This window comes from Lygodium microphyllum, chromosome 1 (genome assembly GCF_053477565.2).
Source record: "Lygodium microphyllum isolate KBCC chromosome 1, Lygodium_microphyllum_v1.1.10, whole genome shotgun sequence".
Taxonomy (NCBI): domain Eukaryota; kingdom Viridiplantae; phylum Streptophyta; class Polypodiopsida; order Schizaeales; family Lygodiaceae; genus Lygodium; species Lygodium microphyllum.
This window is the reverse complement of record NC_141135.1, coordinates 10670956-10693819: the sequence shown is the minus strand read 5'-3', so window position 1 is coordinate 10693819 and position 22864 is coordinate 10670956. Positions and strand designations below refer to the sequence as shown.

The window sequence follows — 22864 nt, the reverse complement described above, 5'->3', positions numbered from 1 at the left end:
TTCAATCAATCTTTTTTGCTACATGATTAATTCTCAAATTATATACATCAATCGATTATTTTGTTTGGTAAGAGTCCTATCAGAGGGCATGGATGCATGGTTGATTTTGGGAGGATGCAATACATTGTCTCGAGAATATGAGAGACAGAGAGAGAGATTTCCAACCAACATAGACAATAGAAATTGTGTGTAGGCAATAAGCACACATTGTTATGAAATGAAGACAATCGAGGGAGAGATTTTTCAACCTAGCACACATAGAGATACTTGTATTTAATTGCTTGACTTTCACATACTATGACCATTAAGAGATGAAGATAAGAGACAAATATTATACAAAATCTTCCAAGCATTCATAGAGATGGTTGCATGCATTTTGACATTCTTCTCATGCGCCATTTTGAAATGAAGAGGGAGAGAGAGATTTTAGAGACCCTCTCAAGCATTCACATATATGAGTGCATGTATCTCTCTTAACATGCTTCTCATGTGGCATTTTAAATGAAGATATGAGAGAGAGAGAGAGAGAGAGAGAGAGAGAGAGAGAGAGAGAGAGAGAGCCTTCCCCTTGTTTGCATTAATAGAGAAGCATGCATGTCAATTTCTTGACACATAGAATGTGCGGCTATTATGAAATAAAGGAAAGAGAAAGAGAGATCCCCCCATCCTCTTGCTAGGCTAAGAAGCACAAAAAAGATTGCTAGAGGGCAAAAGCACAATGTTTAGGGTTGAAAAACACATACATCTGTGTAACGTATCGCCTGAGCTTCCCTTGGTGCTATGTTCTCAGTAGTCCATCAAGAGATGTCCTAGGAATCGGAGTTTGCTAACTAGACTTGCTTGAGTCTACCCCGCAGAGGAAGTCCCGACCGCTCCCACAAAGATCGACCTGAGTTGACCTGAGTTTTTCTGGCCAAATCTATTGCTAGAGGCTAATTAGTATTAGCGGTCCACCCTCTTGCTTCCCTCTAAAGAGCAGTTTTAGTTATATAATTACCAACCACTTTAGGTTCAACATATAAAAACTGCTTCTTTGAATTATCTCATGATACAAAATTTGTAACATGCCTTTAATTCACGACACAAAAACAAAGTAAACCAATTCCTTCTTAATAGTTTCTTTTAGAAAAAAATGGCATTTACAATGTTTTCTATTCAAAGTATTATTCTCTCCAAGTTCCGTTCCCCAACTAGTATTGGAACTTCCAAGATACAGTCTAGAAATTGAACGGTAGTTGGTAGTTCGTAAGAGCCTAAGGAGTTTGTGACTAGAGCCCCCTGGTACCCTCACCTCCTCCTGCCGACTAGAGTTCCTTACAACAAGACCTTTCACATCATGATTGGTCTATTCTCACTAACATGAAACAAAAGAGAAAAACCCCTTGGAGTAGGTTTTATTCATGCTAGTCTTGGGAAGGTCTAGCGCCATTAGGAACACTCCCTCAGTCGCAGCGTTTTATACTCACCGAAATACTGCCTCAGTCGATGATATGTACTCAGTCATCCATCTTTTAGCCTGATGATTTTAGAAAAGATCAGTACCTAGCTTGCAATCACAAACATCTTTATTTCAAATGCATTATACTAAACTTCTAACATGCTTGTTTCCAAGACAAATCTTTTCTTTCAAAAATAATAATATTGAGAAAAATTAGTGTAAGTAGCAATATAACTTCGAGACAAATTAGCATAAGTGGCAATATAACTTTGAGACAAATTAGCATAAATGGCAACATAACATCGAGACAATTTAGCATAAGTGGCAATATAACTTCGAGATAAATTAGCATAAGTGGCAATACCTTCCAATAGTCTTCCTAGACTTCCCCTTCCTTGGGGATTAGTTTGGACTGAATTTAGGCAAGAATTTCATACTTGAGGATAACTACCTTAGAGTTTCATGGATATTTGCCCGCAATTAAAAAAATCCATAGTTTAATTACGAATAATATCATTTGGAAATTGCATCTCAAGGTTTCTTATATACCGAGGATTAGCATCCGTGATTACCCATTAGAGATTTCATTTTATGAACACAAAAATTAGAAATATTAAATATTTTAGGGACACAATACCTTCCTTGTACTTGCTTAGGTTCATCTTGTACAGATCAAAGAAATTCGTGGTTAAGAATTCTTCAAAGAAATTATATGCAAGAATCGAAAAAAAAAACTTATTTTATGCATGCAACTTCTGTTGCCTGTTCATGGGATAAAAGCATGCTAGTTGTTTTTATTTAAGAAAAATAGTACTTGAGGATCCATGATGGGTGCTTGGTTGATGATATTCGTGGCTTCGTTTGTAATCCCCGTACTCACCATTCTGTTCGTAGTAATTGTGTCCGCAGTGTTATTCACAGCTCTTGTCTCTGTAACCTTCATAGCTTTCTCTTCGGGGCCATGATCTTTAATCGCGAGATCGTAGAAAGGGAATCTTGGTGAAGGAGCTTGGGGATAATTATATTGACAGAATTTTGATTGACGGCCGGGGGGGGGGACGATCACCAAGAATTTCGAGAAATCGAGAAGAGTCTTGATTCCACGGGGGAATAGGATAGAAGGGACAGAGGAATTGAATTCGAGAGCTCGCAAAGTATCCTTCTTGTCTTATTGACAAGAAATTCTCGTGCTCGTGCTTCTCTTGTCCCACTCCCTCTTGTTCTATACTCCTCAGAAGGGCCTCTTATCTCTTGCTCCGACTACCCTCAACAGCTCCCCATGCCTTATATTTATAGCTAAATTGGAGAAGAAGGGCTGTGGCTAAGAAGAATAGCTCTTTATGGAAGGGATCTTGGCAAAATCAGCAATCTAAAGCTTCCAAGGTGCAATCTGATGCTGGCAATTTGATATTTGAGGTCTAGAGAGGCTGGCAGAGATGCCATGATTGATTTGCCTAGCTCTCAGATGATCTTGCTTTATCATAAGTCTCTCATTGAACTGAAAAGAGGGGGAGATTGCTAGAGTTAACTACTGTAATGCAGAAAGAGAATCCAGACTTTTCCTTGATGAATTGCGAGCTCCGAAATTGGGATAGTGATGTGCCATTTTTTTAATTTAAAAAGGGGGGGCGGCCAGATCGACATCTTCTTCTTCTTTTCTTTCATTCACTTGAGATTTTTTTAAGCTTCTAAATCTTTAAGCATTTATGACTTGTTTGTCTTGCCAAGTTTAAAATGTGTTGGGTCAATATTCAACTTATGGCTCCTAACTCTCTTTCACGCGATCACTTGTGTGACGATTGGTTACATTGCTTGTTAATCCAAGAAAATGTTGGGTTACGATCCTCGGGTCTTTTTGCTCAAGATATTCTCTATTTAAAAATTTTAGAGTTCTTCAAGTCCATTATGCAAGAAGTCGGGATAACACATCCTCTCCCCCTTAGAGGAATCAATATGTCCTCATCTCGAATGAAACTGGGGATATTTGGTTACATAGTGATTCATGGTCAATCCAAGTGGCATCCTCTTCAAGGTAGTCTTTCCATTGGACAAGCTACTCTCTAAGGGTTTTGTTTCTTAGGGTTTTCTCCCGCATGTCAAGTATCTTTTCTCGTTGAAGTTGGAGAATCCCATTGACTTGGTATTACAATTTTGTTGGATGTTTAGTACGTGATCTAGGTTAGGAACATATCCTTTCAATAGGTTGACATGAGATACATTATGTACTTTCAAGTTATTATGGAGTTTCAGCTTGTAGGCATTTGGTCCTAGGCGCTTTAGCACCTTATATGGCCCACAATACTTGGGACTTAGCTTCTTGAATTCCCCCAAAGACAAGGAACTTTTCTTTGGGCGAACTCATAAGAAAACGATACCACCTTCTTTGAAGATGCGATCAGCATAGGCTTTCTATCGATCCTTGGCGGCTTGAACATCTTACCTTATAGCTTTCACTTTGCTGATCCATTTCTTCCAGCATTTGCCTAGATGCTTCTACTCAAAGGGTAGGATGGGAAAATTTTAATGGGGTTAGACAATCTTGCCCATAAAGAGCCTAAAAAGGAGTCATTTGAGTACTTTGATGGTATGATGCGTTGTAGGAAATTTCATCTAAGGATAGGTAGTATTGGATCCATCATTTGGGTTCCCTGTTACAATAAGCCCTTGGTATGTCCTCAATAACTTGGTTGACCTGCTCTGTTTGACCATCTGTTTGGGGATAGTAAGCAGTACTGAAGCACAGCTAGGTTCTTAGAGCTTCGAAAAAACTCTTCCAAAAGTTTGAGGTGAAGAGATAATCATTGTCACTAATGATTCTTTGGGGTAATCCATGCAACCTAAAAATTTTCTTAATGAAAAGCCTAGCGATATCAAAAGCCTTGTAATTGGTTTTTACAGGAATAAGGTGTTGAACTTTTGTTAACATATCAATGACTACTATTCTGGAGTTATATCCTCCTTGTACTGGGGGTAATTCGACTATGAAGCCCATGTTGATATACTCCCATTTCATTTGAGGGATGTCAAGTGGTTGGAGCTTTCTTGGCAACTTGACATGCTCGGTCTTAATTCATTGACAATTTAGGCATTTGGTGACATACTTTAGTACATCACCCTTGAGTCCTTCCTAGTAGAAGCTTCTTCTTATTGTATTAAGAGTCTTAGCATAACCAGGATGACTCGAAAATGGAAAATTGTGAGCTTTCCAGAGTATTTTCCTTTTGAGTTCCTGACTTACAGGAATACATAGTCTCGTCCTATAATAGGCAAGCTCATCATTTATGGAAAAATCTTGATACTTAGTCTTGAGCTTTGGACTTGAATCCTTGATGGAAATTTCTCTTAACAAGTTCTGATAGCTTGGATCCTTTGCTACCTCTTCTTTAGCCATTTTTATGAGAGGGTTGTTGGGCATTGAAATGATTGTGGCAAGAGTTCCAGCCTTGGCGGGTTCTTCTAAGATTAGAGCATAAGGAATGATTTACGACTTAAGGCATCTGCAATCACATTCTCATTGCATGGTCTATACTTGATTTCAAAGTCAAAGTCTTGCAAGGTCTCAATCCATTGGCGTTGTCTCATATTGAGATTTGGTTGAGTAAAAATTCACTTTAAGCTTTTATGATCAGTGACTCAAGAAAACCTATTACCAAGGAAGTAATGTCTCCATAGTTTAAAGGCATGAATTACAACAAGTAATTCTAGATCATGTGTGGCTTAGTTTATTTCATGGATCTTTAATTTTCTTGAAGCATAGGCTACTGGATGTCCTTCTTGCATAAGCACAAAATCCAAAGCAAGAGAGCTTGTGTCAGTTATGACTTTGAATTCTTTGGTAAGATTGGGTAACCTTAAGATAGGGGCGCTAACCAAACTCTGCTTAAGCTTCTCAAAGCTGGATTGTTCGTTGGGATGTCCATGTAATGAAGACTTACTTTTTGAGAAGGTCAGTAAGAGGTGCGGTGATTGAGGCATAGTTTTTAATGAAGACTCTATACTAGCCCATTAGCCCTAGAAAGCTTCACACTTCCTTGACCATTGTCGGGGGTTGCCAATCTTGTACATTTTTGGACCTTGGTAGGATCCACTAAAATGTCATATGTCGATATTATGACCTCTAGATATTCAATCTGCTTCTTAAAGAAAGCACATTTCTTCTTTTTAGTATACAATTTGTGGGCTTTCATTGTTTCAAGGACTATTTGTAGCTGTGGTTCATGGTCTTCTTTATTCTTGGAATACGTTAAGATATCATCAAAGAGAAAAAGACGAAGTCGTCAAGGTAGGGTGGGGAAATGTCTTGCATCAACTTGTTGAAGATGGCATGAGTATTTGTTAACCCAAACGACATCACAATAAACTCATAATGATCGTACCTTGTGTCAAAAGTAGTTTTAGGAATATCTTACTCCCTAATTCTTATTTGATAATATCCTGATCTAAGATCGATCTTTGAAAAGACCTTTGCTTCTTGGAGTCGGTCAAGCAAGTTTCTTTTTCTGAAATAAAATTGGGGCTCCCTATGGTGAATTACTTGGTTGGATGTATCCCTAGTTTAATAGCTGCTTGAGTTGTTCTTTCGGCTCAATGGCTTCAGAAATTGACATTCGATAAGGCCATTTGGCGATGGGGGTAGCACCTAGAATAAGTTGAATTTCATGATCTACTTCCCTTGCTGGTGGGAGCTCTGTCAGGTCTTTTGGAAAAACATCCACATATCATTTTTACCAAGATGATTGATCCTTGGCTTCACTATCATGCTCAGCCTTCTTGAGTTTAATTAGATAGACGAGTAATCCTTTCTTTAGCTTGATATTCGGGAGACTTTAGCTAGTTGAACCTTTAGGTTTCTTGCTTCTTCCTAAGTGATTACTTATTCTCCCTTTGAGTTCTGGAATGTGATTTGACCCTTTTCACAATGGATATGGGCATTATTTGCATTCCTAGCAAACACTCATAAGCCCCGAGGTTCATAATTCGAAAGTTCATTTTGGAAGAATTGCCACCCAAGCTAAATTCTACCTCGCCAATTTGTTGTGTTGATAGAACTTCTTTGCTGTTTGCTAATTCCACAAGCATTCTAGGTGCGAGAATAGTGTTTATGCCTAATGTTTTTGTACATTTTGGTGATACGAAAGAGTGGGTATTTCCACAATTGATTAAAATTCGAAAGGGTTTAGCTTGATAATTTGTTGGTGTTTGAATTATTAAGAATTGGCGATTTGGACCCTTCTTATTGAGAGTGGCATGTACTCTGGCTCTTTTCATATTGGATTTCATTATGGAATCTTTATCATTACTGATCTCCTCTAGGTTTATTCCAGTGACCTTTCCCCTGACATCTTAGCTTTGCTCACAAAACTTGGCTAAGCTTCGGGCATTGCCTCTTGAAATGTCGCATTTCCTTGCAATAGAAATACCTTGGAGTCTCGTTGCTCCTTCCTATGGGTATAAAGCTTCCCACGACATTTGATTTGACCTTCTTTGTTTTGTTTGGTTGGTATTGTTCTTGGGCTCTTTTTACATAACCTTGGAAGTTGCCCTTATTCTGACGGTTTCTATTCCAAATTTTTGCATTTCTTAGCCTTCGTTCAATCTCCTGAACTATTGGAGCTACTCGAATTAATGCATCTTGTAAATCCGATGGTCTCATTGATTCAAGACACATATTTAGAGGCAGATTTAGATCATTGCGAAATTTGGATACTTGCTCTGAACATCCATCGCCGCAGTGCATATTTTAGAAGTGTTACAAATTTGGAGTAGTATGCTTCTAGGCTTAGGCTTAACTGCTTTAGATTGAAGAGCTTGTTCATCTTTTGGGCTTGATATGTGGGTGAAAATATCTCCCACATACCGCATCCTTAATTTTGTCCCAAAGTGATAGCACCTTCGGGTGTCTTTGGTCCTTGCACCATTGCTTCCACCAAAGATGGGCATCTCTTGTGAGTTTTAGTTTGGCGATTATGGCTTGATTTGATGGTGCAATCCCTATAGCAGTGAAAGTCTTTCGTAGATTCTATCCATGTTTCTACTTCAGTTGGAATGTCCCTCCCTTTACCATCAAACTCTTATGGCTTGTACTGCTTGAGAAGAAATTTCTTCTCTTAGGTTTCCGTAGTATTGAGATTCGGGGTGACGTTTTGAGAATTATGCAATTTTATGATCAATTTTCTTTCCAACCATATTCAGAAAAAAAGATGTTCACTTACTTATTCTACCTCATTAATTGAGGAGGAAAATTATGTACTACTTGTCCTTCCGACAATGATCAAGGTTTATACTTCAAAAGAGAGTTTTAATTTTTAATCAGGAAAAAAAGTCTATCTACTATTTTTGATTTATCAAGGAGACAAACGGATGGACAAAAATAAATCTTTACATTAATAGGAAGGGAATACATTATTCGAGTGGTTCAAGAGCTCATATTATTCTTGGAAAAGATTTTTCGACCATAATCTAGGCATGACATTGTGATACATCCATTGCATAGTAATTAGGATTCCGAGAATAAATAACAAGAAATCTATATCTCAAAGGAAGATCAAGCTATCCATTTTTCTTGTAGTTGCGGCAACTGTAGCGTCCTACAACCATGACTCGATCAACTGGTATAACACTTGAAATGTCCTCATAGATGTACCAGTTTAGTTTGACTTGTCGCCCTCTAGTGAACGTGTTCGAGTTTACTCTGGCCTCGTAAAAGAGATAAATCTTGGCAACCTTAAGGGCTTGCATCCACCTTAATATCTTTAAAATATTTTGGAGGTAAGCTAGACGGTTTGCATCAATGTAACAATATCCTCCACTTAACATCCATCACCTTTCGTAATATAGGGTTGAAGGATTGTATATCTGATCTAATATTTGCGCATCATCTAGTTTCTCCAGCTAAAACTAGAGGAGTGCATTGTTGATATAAACATGACTTGGAAAATCAAGAATCGTTTTCAAGGTTCGTCTTTCTGCCAGAAATCAAGAATATATATCAACAAGTGAAGGCTTTACTACTTAAGGGAAAATATAGTTTATGCTGTAAATATAACTAGTTTTATTTACTTGCATCGTGGGTCCTACATCAATGTATGCTCTGATACTAATTGTAATGTGCCACCCGAGCTTCCATTGGCGATACATTCTTAGTAGCCCATCAAGAGATATCCTAGGAAGCAACGTTTGCGATTTTAATAAAACCCTCGGAGTTTCCTAGCTAGACTCACTTGAGTCTATTCCGCAAAAGAAGTTCCGGCCACTCCCATGAGGATTGACTTGAGTTTTTCTGGTCAAATCTATTACTACCGGCTAATTAGTATTAGAGGATTCTAAAATGATGAGAGTCAGGCTTCCTAGTTTCTAATGGTCCATCAAGTGCGATTTTTATTCCTCCTTAGGAAAACCCTCAGTTTATTGAGACCACCCAACCATAGGTCTAGATCGGGGGGGGGGGAGGGGGTTCATCCTCCCACTTCCCTCTAGAGATAAATTTTAGTATCTAATTCCATGATGAATGACGGGTGCTTGGTTGATGGTATTCACAGCTTCATTTGTAATCCCTATACTTGCCATTCCTTTTGTAGTAATTGTGTTCACAATGTTATTGGCAGCTCCTACCTTTGTGACCTTTGTAGCTTTCTTATTCAAGGCCATGGTCTTCAATCGTGAAATCGCAAAAAGGGAATCTTGGCGAATGAGCTTGGGGGTAATTAGATTGATGGAATTTTGATTGACAGAGGGGGGAGGGAAACGATCACCAAAAATTTCGAGAAATTGAGAAGAGTCTTGATTCCACAGGGAAATAGGATAGAAGAGATGGAGGAATTGAATTTGAGAACTCATAGAGTATCCTCCTTGTCTTCTTGATGAGAAATTTCCGTGCTCACGCTTCTCTTGCCCCACTCCCTCTTGCTATATACTCCTCAGAAGGGCCTATCATCTATTGCTTCAATTACCTTAAATAGCTTCCCATATCTTATATTTATAGCTAAATTAGAAAAGAAGGGTTGTGGTAAAGAAGAAGAGTTCTTTATGAAAGGGATCTTGGCAAAATCACCAATCTGAAGCTTCCAAGATGTAAACCATGACCAACCTTCCGCCTCCTTTGTTTGAACAGTGAAATGGGAGGCATAGCGTGCTAGAAGAAGGCAAAGAGAGGTTTATTCTTAGTGCCAAGGCTCTTCCGAGAGGGAGGAGTTGGTAGAAAGAGGGTGGGTTCGATAGAAAGAGAAGGGAAGTCTTAGCCATTTGGGGGATGCCACATCAAAAGTACGCCCCTTTGATATATCTCTACCATTGCTCATCTGAACATAAACTTTGTTTAAAAAACTTATGTAAAACCTACTCTCAAGTCCCCACACTAGCCCATGCTTCATGCTTGTATGCAAATTGTCGTTAATAATAAAGGTTTATAGCTAAAAAACTTGTGCAAAGGCCACTTGTCACTAGCCCATGGTGGACGGGGACGTGGATTTTAAAAACCTTTCAACATCTTGCAAATTGTCAACGTTGAAGCCTTAAAGGTTTTTGTCCGAAAAATTCAGTAAGCCTATTTAAATTGCGTTTGGTTTTCTGCCTCACGTGCATTTTTACCAGTCGTCGCGACCAAGAACGAAGGAAGCACCGTGGCTTGGTTTTTCGGGAGGAGAAGAACGTGCGTGTTTCGCCTCTCCCCATGGCTGCTGCGGCCTTGCTCAAGGCCCCCAGGAGATCTGCCCTCGCATGCAGGATCCTGCCTTCCCTCCATGCTGGCCTCTCGTGCAGGCACCTCTCCACCGACTGCACCCCCTTCGATGTCGAGATCGCAGTCCCCTTCAAGGCCCACAAGATTGACCCGCCTCCGCAGATCGTGGACACCTCCGCTAAAGAGCTAGTCGGATTCTTCACTAACATGGTGCGCATGCGCCGCATGGAGATTGCCGCAGACCAGCTGTACAAATCAAAAATGATCAGAGGATTTTGCCACCTGTATGACGGCCAGGAGGCTATCTGTATTGGCATGGAGGCTGGCATAACCAGGCAGGACAACGTCATCACAGCTTACAGGGATCATTGTACTTACCTTAGCCGTGGTGGCTCCTTGAAAGACGTCTTTGCAGAACTCATGGGGCGGCGAGATGGCTGCACAGATGGGAAAGGTGGATCCATGCATTTCTATAAGAAGGAGAACGGCTTTTATGGAGGGCATGGGATTGTTGGAGCGCAGATCCCCTTGGGTGCCGGTCTCGCTTTTGCGCAGAAATACCAGAAAGTTGAAGGGGTCACATTTGCTCTGTATGGTGATGGAGCTGCAAACCAAGGGCAGTTGTTTGAGTCCCTGAACATTGCGGCCCTTTGGGATCTACCGGCCATTTATGTGTGCGAGAACAACCACTGTAAGTGTCTTGGCCTTGAATACACCAAACAAACAGAAATCCTGTTTCTTAATATCTGCAGTTACCAGTCTGCTTTCAGCTCTGTATTTTATGTTTCTCATTTCTTACCACATTATATGGAAATAATGGTAAGAATTATTATGTGGGTGTCCACTTGTCTACCAAGCACCAATGTTGTGACACTTGTAAATCATATCACAATAATCCATTTCCCTGTGTTTGCATGGTGTGCCTGATTGCAATTGTATGTCACATTTGCAGCATTTGGTAGCACTTATGAAGTGTCACACAAGTACCACACGGTATTGTGCACTTTCTCCTTTTACTGTCTAGAGAGTTTGATGGGGGAGGAACTCACAATCTTGACACAGTTATGCTACTGATCCGATCATGAAGGTTCCTGGCTTATGTCAGGCGTGCTAGTGTGAACTTTGACTTTTTTTGTGCCTGGTCATTTTGCAAGGGGCTGGTCATGAGTTCACATTGCTTTCCCTTAAATGGCCTGTTTCAAAGGTCAAGCATCTTTAGATGTGGAGCTCTTGCAAAAAGCTAAATTCTCTTGCTGATTATTTAGATAATTGATTTGTGCCCATCTAGAGAACATGTTAGTGGATATGTCAGTTCATGTGTAAGTCTCTGCATGTTCCACTGGGCTGGGCACAATTAGATATTTTAGGCATTTTATATTTGTCATTTTCATGGTGATGTAGGCATTTATTTGTAGCCGACCATTTCCTTTGTAGCGTTTCTTCTTTTCTCTTCACTCTTGTGTTACGCAGTTTATTACAGCAGTTCTATGCTTCCATTGCTGCATCCACTTCTGACATGGTATCAGATTTCAGGTTGGGCTTTGCTCCTGTCTGGTGATCAGCCATCTGAGGTGTATTGGTGCTGATTTCTTCTGCTGCAGATCTTTGTTTTGAGTTTTTTGATGCTGATTGGACTACTCTGCATTTTGCAGCCTGCCATTACGATTACTATTTTGGGGACTATTTAAGGGCTGGGGACCTGTTATTGACTCTTTAAACTCTGCGTTTTCACAGGTTGCATCTGCATTTTGTGTTTGCAGGCTGAGGTGACCTGTTTAACTTGCTGTATGGCTGCATTTATTGCTTACTCTATCTGCGTTTTTTCTTGAGGTGTCTGTATTTCCACCTTTCTGACCCTTTGAAGGTTGGGTGATAGTATTTTCAGGTCTCTAGCTGTTGCTAACTCTTTGTTTGATCTTTGCCTAGCTGCGTTTGGTTGAATTTCTCTTGATTTCTTTCTGATCAGCCTCTGTGATTCACTTCTCACCCTTAGAGAGGGTTCTTATGTATTTGGTGGTTGTGTTTCTCTACACCACACTCTTTGTATGGTCGATCCATTCTCTATGTGTTTCCTTGATTGCATAAACTCTTGAAACTCTTGCGAGTCTGTATTTTTTGATACACATCTATCCCTCACGATTTTTCTCTACTCATCTTTGTATCTCCCTTATCATGGCTCCTCTGGCTTCTCATACTGATGCCTAGCATGCAGCCATTGTTTCCTCATCTATGAGTGTTATGTTGGATACTTGTTGTATTGAGATATAGGTTTTGATGGGGATGCTATCTCTTGGTGCTCCAGATGTTCCAATTTTAGAGAGGGGTGATATATGGAAGAAGAAGAAGAAGAAGAAGGAGAAGAATAGGAAGTCTTAGTGTTATTCTTGTGGCAAGAAGGGATATCTGTAGAAGGATTGAAGACATTAGTAGCTTTATGAAAGAAGGTAGCATGGACAATGACGAAGGGTGATGACTCTCTTGGTGAGTTTTTCTCGTTGACAGGTCCAAGTTTAGGCTCTTGCTCTATGGTCCTGGCGATGGTTGCAGGGGCCTACCTTCTAGCTTGCTCGTACAAGTGATGCATGACATCCCTCAACTCTCCAGTGTGCCAGAGAGGCAATGTGAGAGGGTGGTGAGGTGGAGTAGTTGTGCCTCATCTATACAGGTATATAGGTGCACAAGATCCAGAGAGGGGTTTCGAGCATATTTTTATTTCTAAGTTCATGTGCAGTGTTTTTCTTTCCTTTGTAGTGTGTCTTCTTTTCTCTTCACGCTTGTGTTATGCAATTTATTATAGTAGTTGTTTACGCTTCCATTGCTACATCCACTTTTGACATGGTATCAGATTTCAGGTTGGACTTTGCTCCCATCTGGTGATTAGCCATTTGAGGTGTGCTGGTGCTGATTTCTTCTGTTGCAGATCTTCGTTTTGAGTTTTCTGATGCTGATTGGACTATAGTGCATTTTGCAGCCTGCCATCTACGTTTACTATTTTGGGGTTTGTGTTAGGATCGGGGACCTGTTATTGACTCTCTAAATTGTGTGTTTCCCAGGCTGCATTTGCATTTTGTGTTTGCAGGTTGAGGCGACTTGTTTAATCAACTGTATGGCTGCGTTTACTACTTACTCTATCTGCATTTTGAGGTTTCTGACCCTTTCAAGGTTTGGTGACAGTATTTTTAGGCCTCTTGTTGTTGCCAACTCTTGGTTCGATCTTTGCTTGGTTGCGTTCGGTCTAATTTCTCTTGATTTCTTTTTGATCAACCTTTGTGATTTACTTGTCACCTTTAGAGAGGGTTCTCTACACCACACTCTTTGTATAGTCGATCCATTCTCTTTGTGTTTTCTTTACTGCTTGAACTCTTAAAACTCTTGGGAGTTTGTATTTTTTGGCACACATCTATCCCTTACGATCTCGTCTCTACTCATCTTCTTTGTATCTCCCTTATCATGGCTCCTCTGTCTTCTCATACTGATGCTCAGCATGCAACCATTGTTTCCTTATCTATGAGTGTTATATTGGACACTTGCTATATTGAGATATAGGTTTTGATGAGAATGCTGTCTCTTGGTGCTCTAGATGTTCCAATTTTAGAGAGGGGTGACATATGGAAGAAGAAGAAGAAGTCTCAATGCTATTCTTGTGGCAAGAAGGGATATCTATAGAAGGATTGCAGGACATTAGTAGCTTTACAAAAGAAGGTGGCGCGGACAATGACAAAGGGTGATGACTCTCTTGGCGAGTCTTCCTCGTTGATAGGTCCACTTTAGGCTCTTGCTTTATGGTCTTGGGGAAGGTTTCAGGGGCCTCCCTTTTAGCTTGCTAGTACAAGTGATGCATGACATCTTGAAGACAAGTGTGCGTGAGGATTGAGATAGCATGGCTGAGATATGCTTAGTGAGAGAGGAAGTGAGTGCAGAGTTCAGAGGAGCATGAGAGCACGATACTCAATGTATGGGTACAATAACAAAGATGTACCACTTTAGGTTTTTGATAATATATATAAAGTATAAGTGTAAGGGTGCGTGTACACATGAACACCGTAAAAGGCACGGTGAGTAAAATAACATCCTGTTGTTTGCCCTTGCTTTTACTCTTGCTTTTGCCTTTATTTCTTGTATTACCCCTCCTTTCTGACGTGTCTCTAAGATGATAGGCTGAACCACTGCTTTCTTCACTAGACTTTCTTTTAATCTCCTCATTGAGAATAGAGCCCCTAACACCATCAAAGGTTAAAGCAAGGCTGTTGCTCAATGAAACAACTAGAGACTCCCAGCTATCAGGCAAAGTTATCAATAAGAAAATAGCCTTTAATTTATCATTGAAGGGCTGCAAACTAGAGTTCTACAACTGGCTCAAAATCCCTGTGAAAGCACTCAAATGCTCTGATGCTGGCTTAGACTCATCCAACTCCATGTTTACAAGCTTGCGCATGAGATGCACTTGATTTACTGGAGTTATATTTTCATAAGTGTCCATCAACTTTTTCCATATGGCATAAGCTATATCAAGACGCTTAATGTTTGTGAGTACATCATCAAATACAACCATTTTAATGTATGCAATGGCCTTCTTGTTGAGTCTTACCCAATCCTCATTTGTCATAGCTGTAGGCTTGACTTTCAAAAGAGCATAATCACAATCCTTGAGCAACGAAATGCCTTGTGTCTTGTCCTTCCACAAGTGTCGAAACCAGTGCCATCAAACCTTATGATTTCAAGAAGGGATTTAGTGTCATTGCTGCTTGAAGCATTTGCGGCCATTTTTCAACAATGCACCCAAAGATCAATACTGCAATTTATGACAACAAACAATGAGCTGAATATTCAGCTAATATCAGCCTAATTTTCAGTCAAAGTACATGTACAACAGTAGAAAGGATGACTTTCAGTAGTATCACCAAAAGTACATCTGCAACAATCCCAGATCTGCAAGTGATCACTAAGACTGCTGCAACATGACTATTCAGTAAAACATAAACTCAATGGGAGCTGCCCAACATGTGTACTGCATGCATATGTGACCAAGTCAACTTTTGATACACAAAAAACACCAAGATTCAATGCAATTTCTTCAAAATCTCTCAAGTGGGAGATAAATCCCATAGCTTATAGCACCAAGATTGCTTCAACAATGTTTCCAATGTATATTTTAGACATCAATTTCGCCAAAATTGTCAAATTTCAGAAAAAACCCCAAAATTTTATTGACCAATTTGCCTTGATTGCATTAATGCATGAACCCAAGAGCATAGAATGGGCAAAAGTAGCAAAATTTGCCAAAATCTTGCAAAAGCCCCAAAATTCTTAGGTCAAAATGTGCACCAATGTCAATAATTTGACTTGGCTAAGTAAAATTTCATTGATATGAGAAAAGCCCCAAAATTTACGGAGCCAATATTCACAATTTCTGCAGTTTCTTGGTCAGATTGTCCTATTTTGAATCACGGTTCTTGAATTCGGGAAAACCCCCAAAACTTTCAGCCAAAATGGTATTGTGTGCTTGTGCACGTGAACAACCGATAGAAAAAGGAGAGAGAAATTGTAGATTTAAAAAAACTTTTCAAATCGTTGACCCCCGTTTGCCCGATTAGTCGCCTGACCCATCGCATGTGTCCGTCTAGCCCGTCACCCGCAGGTCAGCCCCGTCGCCCTGTCACACGTGACTTGTGATAGTTGTCAGGCCTGGTCGCCTGCTGGTTTTGGTCACACAGCACATGATGTGCCTTGTTTGCAGCACACGACCTGCATTGGTCGTCTTCTTGACTGCTACCTGGTCGTCTTCTCAACTACTACTTGTCGACTATCGCCAGTCCCACGACTTGGCACACTCTTGGGAAGTGTGAACGCTGTATCCAATGCTCTGATACCAGTTTGTTGCACGAGAGTGCTATGGAGTTTGAGACAGGAATGAGAAGGGATAGAGCTAAGAGCTAAGAGTGACGGAATCAAATGTGAGTGTACCAATGTGTTGCATGATACACATAGATTAAAAATGTATTTATATGTTAGGGTACAAGTAAAAGGGTGTATTCATACATGTAAGTTTATACAGACGGGATTAATGGGAGTATACATCCAAAGGGGCTTTACACCCAACAATACCAACTCTAAGGGTGAAGACTTTAGAGAAATAGATTTTTTATGTGACTTTTGAGTATGCTTACCATAAATACAATGATCACATTGTTCAAAATCAGCACATGCCAAAGATGGCAAATAGCCCAAATGAGAAAGCACTTTCATCCAATTTGACTCATGTGTCCCAACTAGCTATGCCACAAAGAAAAACTTAGCTACTCGGTTATGGCAATGACATGGTTACGCATGCTAGATACATGCAAAAAAAGTATCACTTTTGGAGCCCTTGGCAACAATCTGAGAGTCCTTACAAAATTTCCTTTTGCTATCCCCAAAGGTGGTGTGATAGCCTTCGTTGTCTAGCTACCCTATGCTTATCAAGCTCTTCTTGAGCTGAGGTACATGCCCCACATTATGCAAAACAAACTCGGGGCCATACTGAAATTCCAATTTTACATTGCCAATGCCTGCAATTTTACATGCATAGCTATCTCCCAAGTGAACAACACCACGTGCACCACCATTGTATTCAGAAAACCACTCATGATGTGTTGTAACATGAAAAGATGCACCTGAATCAAGTATCCAAGTGTGCATGTCATCCTCAGAATTTGCAATCAGTGCATGTGCACTCAAAGAAGCAAGAAGTACATCATTGTTACTGCCATTCTCATGAGTGACTACATTTACCTCCTCTATCTTCACACTACTATTTTTTGCAAGCTAGCTGTCTTTTTTCTCAGTCTTGTTGTCTTCAGTGTTTTTGTTCTTGCCTCTCTTTCTTCAATTGAAAACAGTCCCGTTTGTAGTGCCTTTCTTGTTACAATGATGACACTTCACATTTTTGCCACGAGACTTACTGCGTGCTCTATTTTCAGAATTGCCCTTTTGTTGAAATCTGCCCCTAGTGTGCAATGCATTAGAAGACTTGTTTGCTGAATTATTTTGCCTGTTGAGTTCTTCCATCAGCAAAGAACTCTCCACATCAGAATATAACAGTTGAGCATTTGAGTTACTCAAAGCTGTCTTGAAAGTATCCCAACTTTTAGGCAAAGTGCATAGCAAGAAAGTAGCTTTGAACTCATCATCTATATGGAAATCCAAAGGAATCAGCAGGCTGAAAATTGAATTGAGCGTGTTCAAATGTACAGACATGGTTGTATCTTCCTTCATGTGAAAGTCCATCAACTTTTTCAGCCAATAAACCTTGCTGGCTGCACTTTTTTGAGCATACAATTCTTCAAGTCTTTGCCACATTGCAGATGCTGAATTCAGCTTCTCAATGTTAAAGAGCAAGTTTTCTGACATTGAGAGCTCAATGGTAGAGCGTGCAAGCTCATCCAAATCATCCCACTCTTCTTGTTCCATACCTGTTGGGTTTTTTTTCCTTTGCTTTGATGGGCTTCACCTGTTTCTTATGCACCGAGACATTGTAGCATTGTTTTTGCCATATTGCAAAGTTATGTGCACCCTCAAGCTTCTTGATGTGCAAAAGATTGCTGCTGTCACTATTTCCAGCCATGATTTGCAGCACTAAATTGACTCAAACGTCAACAGATGCAAACCCAAATGTCACATAAATGACCAGGTACATTGCAAGTACCAACCAGCAGTGAAAATCAAGAGATTGCAGAAATTTCAGATCTGCAAATTGATTTTCAGAATTAGAGAGTGTTTGCTACTGCACTCCACAAGCAATTACAGCCACATTTAGAGGCCAATGCACCAATTACATGTGAAATCCCCAAAATTTGACTACAATTTTTGCTCCAAAAGCATTCTCGAGCACAAATTTGACAATTTCGTTCAAAAGCCCTAAATTTTCAAAAGGAAATTTGAAAGGTGTGAAGGATCGAAGCTTGCACTCGAGAGCTATGGCAGGAGAGCAAGAGCAAGGAAAAGAGAGACAAGAAATGGGAACTTCAATAGTCACAATGTGTGATCGGGCCTTCCTTTATTCAAACTGTCACTAAAAGAATAAAGAATAAAGTGACGGTGACGGGCGTCCGCCACTTGCAGTGTGCAGTGGCGGTGACTGTTAGTGTAGTAATACACGGGCTGCTAGGCGGAGGCGCCTTTACCCCCAACAACCTCCCACTTAAAGGTGAATTTGCCCTAGTGAGGAATGAAAAGAAAAAGAAAAAGACAGTACAACATGTACACATGTACAACAGGATGAGGAAAGACGTCATCTCATCCCACGCCCATCAACCTTCTGAGGAAGACAAAGCGCTTTGTAGAGAGGCTTTTCGTGAGCAGATTTACAGGATTCTGGTCAGTCGAGATCTTGACAAGATCAACAGACTTGTCCTCAACGACCCCACGTATGAAGTGATACCTTACCTCAATGTGTTTCGTCTTCGCATGGAAGACCGGATTCTTGACTAACTGAATAGCACTCATAGAATCCGAATGCAGTGTAGGGATAGCATCAATATCAAGGTCAACAACCAAACGACCCAACCAAATGGCCTCCTTGCAAGCCTCAGTGGTTGCAACATACTCGGCTTCTGTAGTAGAAAGGGCCGTGCATTTCTGCACCCTGGACATCCAAGAAACAGCACCTCCAGCATAGGTGAGTACATAGCCGGAAGTGGACTTCCTACTATCTGCATGTTCTGCATAATCAGAGTCAGTGTACCCCACGACTCCTATATCCTAGCTGGCATAGCATATGCATATATCTGCAGTGCCCTTCAGGAACCTCATGATACCCTTTACGGCATCCCAATGCTTCTTGCCAGGTGTAGCCATATAGCGTGCCACAACACTAACTGCAAAGGCAATATCTGGACGAGTGGCTATCATGGCATATATAAGATTGCCCACTGCGGATGCATAGGGAATCTTAGCCATCTCGGCCCTCTGCTAATTTGTCTGCGGACAATCAGCCTGTGATACCTTCACATAAGAAGGCAATGGACAGCCAATAGGCTTTACGTCCTGCATTTGGAAGCGTTCAAGGACTTTATGAATGTACTCGCTCTGTGACAAGTAGAGGAGTCCCTGATGCCTATCGCATCTAATGCGCATACCAAGTATGTGAGAGGCCTGTCCCAGATCTTTCATCTCAAATCTCTTCTTGAGCTGAGCCTTAAGAGCATCTAGCTTATCATGAGCTTTTCCTGCTATTAGCATATTATTCACATAGAGGACCAAAATCAATAAAGAACCATCACGGGCTTTCTTTGTGTAAAGACACGGATCCATAGCACTCTTGTTGTAGCCCTGTGACTGTATAAAGGCATGAAACTTATGATACCACTTCCTAGGTGCCTGCTTCAAGCCATAAAGACCTTTCTTCAATTTGCACACTAGGTGCTCCCTGCCAGGTTCTGCAAAGGCCTTAGGTTGCTCCATATAAATCTCATCATGCAAGTCCCTATGTAAGAAAGCCGTCTTGATATTCATCTGGTATAAATCCAAGTCAAGCTGAGCAACCAAAGCCAAGACTAAGCGCAAGGTGGTTATCTTAACCATAGGAGAAAAGACCTCATCAAAGTCCATACCATGCTCCTACTTAAAACCCTTTGCTACCAGTCTGGCCTTGTATGTCGGCTTGGGGTGTCCAAGGGTACTTTTCAGCTTGTACATCCACTTGCATGGCAAAGCCTTCTTGCTCGTAGGCAAGGAAACCAAATCCCAAGTGTCATTCTTATGCAAGGAGTCTATCTCAGACTGCATAGCCCTCTCCCAGGAGTGACTGTCACCCCTGCGCATAGTCTCATCATAAGTGAAAGGCTCTCGTGTATCTGTAACCAAGACATAATGCATCGAGGGCCGAAATCTATCAGGTGGACGTCTGTCTCTAGGTGATCGTCTCACGGTAGGCTTTGCTGCCTGTCCAACACCCTGACCATGAGCATCTGCTGCAGCTGTAGGCTGTCCAACTGGTTGTGCGGGAGCTCTCGGCTCCTCCTGAAATATGACCCTGCAGATCTCAACAACTCTCTTAGGCTGCCGATGCATCTTGTTTTCATGGAAGACTACATCATGACGGCGGATGACCTTCCGCGTCTGCGGATCCCAGAGACGGTAATCCATCTCGCTTGCATCCCCATAACCAAGGAAAATGCATTTGACACTCTTAGGATCCGGCTTACTTCTCTTGTCCCTGGGCACATGGCAAAATGCCTCACATTCAAAGATACGGAGATGCGCATAAGAGGGAGGTTTTCCAGTCCATACCTTCTGTGCAACCTGGAAATCCAAACCACTAGAAGGTGATCTGTTTATGACATGCACAATTGTACTAACTGCCTCAGTCCAAAAGCTCTGTGGTAGGCCTGCGTGGCTAAGGATACTGCGTACACGCTCCTAGATGGCTCTATTCATCCGCTCAGCCAAACCATTGTTGGGGGGGGGGGGTGTAGGGGGCGATCAACGGACGCTTAATACCTCTCTCATTACATAACTGCTCAAAAGTACGTGAGACATACTCACCCCCATTATCCGTCTTTAGGCATTTTAGCCTATACCCAGACTGGTTCTCAACCAATGCAAGCCATCTCTGAAACACAGGCAAGACATCGGATTTCAGCTTAATGGGATAAGCCCAAACTTTCCGTGAAAAATCATCTATGAAAGTAACAAAATACTTTGCACCACCCATAGACTGACAAGGCATGGGCCCACAGATATCGGAATGTACCAATGCCAAGGGCTCACTCATGCGTGGCCTACCAGACTTCTTATGCATAGACCTAGTCTCCCTGCCATAAAGACAATGCTCACATGAATCAAAATATGCATAATCAAGGGGCGGTAAGTACTGCAAACCAGAAAGCATTTTCATTCCCTTCAAAGACATATGGCCCAAACGAGCATACCAAAGAGATACATGTGGGATAGAACCCACAGACAAAACATGATTAAGGGAAGAAGTGGATACAATCAAGGGATAGAGGCTGCCAGCCTTGGCACCTCTCGTAATCACAAGGCTGCCACGAGTAATCTTCCATGCAGAGTCTCTAAAAGATACACGATAACCTGCGTCATCAAGCTGTCCAGCTGACAGGAGACTACGTGTCAAAGCAGGTACATGACGTACATCCTGTATAACAAAACTGCTGCCAGAAGGAAACTGCAATCTAACATCACCAATGTCCACAATATCAAGAGAGCTGTCATCACCCAAGCGCACAGAACCTGAAACAGTACGATATGAATGAAACCACTCTCGGCAAGGTGTCACATGAAAGGACGCACCTGAGTCCAAGAGCCAACACTGTGCATACATAAGAGTGTATCTCTGTCATGTGCGAAGCACTAGAATAAGCTGCAAGGATATAATCATCATCATCAACATCCTCAGGCTGCATAACATTGATCTCTTCAATTTTAACACTGGACTTTGCAAGCAATATACTGCGATCAGAAGACTTATCCTGCGCTTTGTCTTTCCCCTTATCTTTGCGCCTTTCATTGCGCAGTTCATGGCATTGTGGCCTAATATGGCCCTTTTTTCCACAATGGTGACAAGTAACATCTGTTAGCAGTCATGTTTGTCATGCCTTGTCATCTCCTGCCTGTGAGCCTCTGTCTGAGTCAGACGAGGACTTTAGGAGCTTTGACTTGTCTATCACTTGTTTTGACGGAGGAGGTAGCTCATTCTAGAGCACTCAGTTTATTGCATTTCAGTGCATTTTCTCCTCCAGTCGGGATTTTATGTGCATTTCCTGGGGCAGTTTCTGCATTCTTCAGCCTGCCTCACTTGCCGGACATTGTCCACCCTTTCCGGGATTTTTCTGAGCATTCCTGGCATTTTTACCAGCATTAAATGCTGGTCGGATCAGCATTAAATGCTGGTCGGACATATTTATGGCCTCAAATTTCAGGTCGGCCAGTTTTTGGGTTTTTTGGCTATTTATAGCCATTTCCCACTTGGCAGTCAGTTATATTATCATCTTCCCTCCTCCTTTGGCAGGTGCACACTCCAACTCCGTCATCTTCCTCTGTCTTCGGTGCTGCCGTCATCATCAGCCCGATCTGGTGTCCTCAGTGACGCTCCGGGCTGCGTGCAGGGATTGATCAGTCCATTTCAGTGTATTCAGCATTCATTTCAGTTAGTGCAGATTTTCTTCCTTCATTTTCTGCTTTCTCTCTCTCTCTCTTCCCCTCTGTGTTCATGTTTCTTTTTCCATTGCGCACTCTCACATGGTATCATCGCCTAACTGAGAGCACAGAGGAGAGCTTCCATTGTAGAGGAGGACACCATCAAGTGCAGCCTTTCTTCCCTCCTTTCCAGCCCTTGGCGGTGCTGTCCAGGCTGAAACGCAGCCTTCCATACCTGCGATTTGTTGTTTTGCAGGATCAGGAGGAGTAGGCAACAGTTTTCTAGGTGTTTGCAGCCTGCGTTTGCATCAAACGCCTCCAACAGGAGGTGGTCAACATCAGCAGAGGAGAAGGCGTCATCATCTGGAGGATAGGCGACAGTTTCTCTCCAGGCGGCAGCATTTTCTCTCTCCTCTTGCAGGCGACAGCATCTTTTGGGTCTTTTCTGACATAGGCGGCTCCATCTTCACTGTCTGTTGGTTGCAGATTGTTTGGTGCTTGTAGATATATACGAAGATGTCTTATCACCAGTTCTTTGCTGATTCAGAGGATGAGGTCTCTATTTCTTCCTTTGAGAGACAGAGAGACTTTCGTGCTAGTTCACGCGACGACTA

The 22864-nt window shown here is 41.4% G+C and overlaps 1 protein-coding gene across 1 annotated transcript in view; it reads left to right on the top strand.

The window, feature by feature from the left end:
• Nucleotides 1–10008: 10008 nt before the first annotated feature.
• LOC148040838 (pyruvate dehydrogenase E1 component subunit alpha-1, mitochondrial-like) overlaps nt 10009–22864 on the top strand; it is a 41474-nt gene continuing 28618 nt past the window's right edge. Inside the window, exon 1 of the mRNA XM_087669150.1 lies at nt 10009–10806. Coding sequence (XP_087525276.1) covers nt 10107–10806 — 700 coding nt within the window. The 5' untranslated portion in view covers nt 10009–10106. The remainder of the gene's footprint in view (nt 10807–22864) is intronic.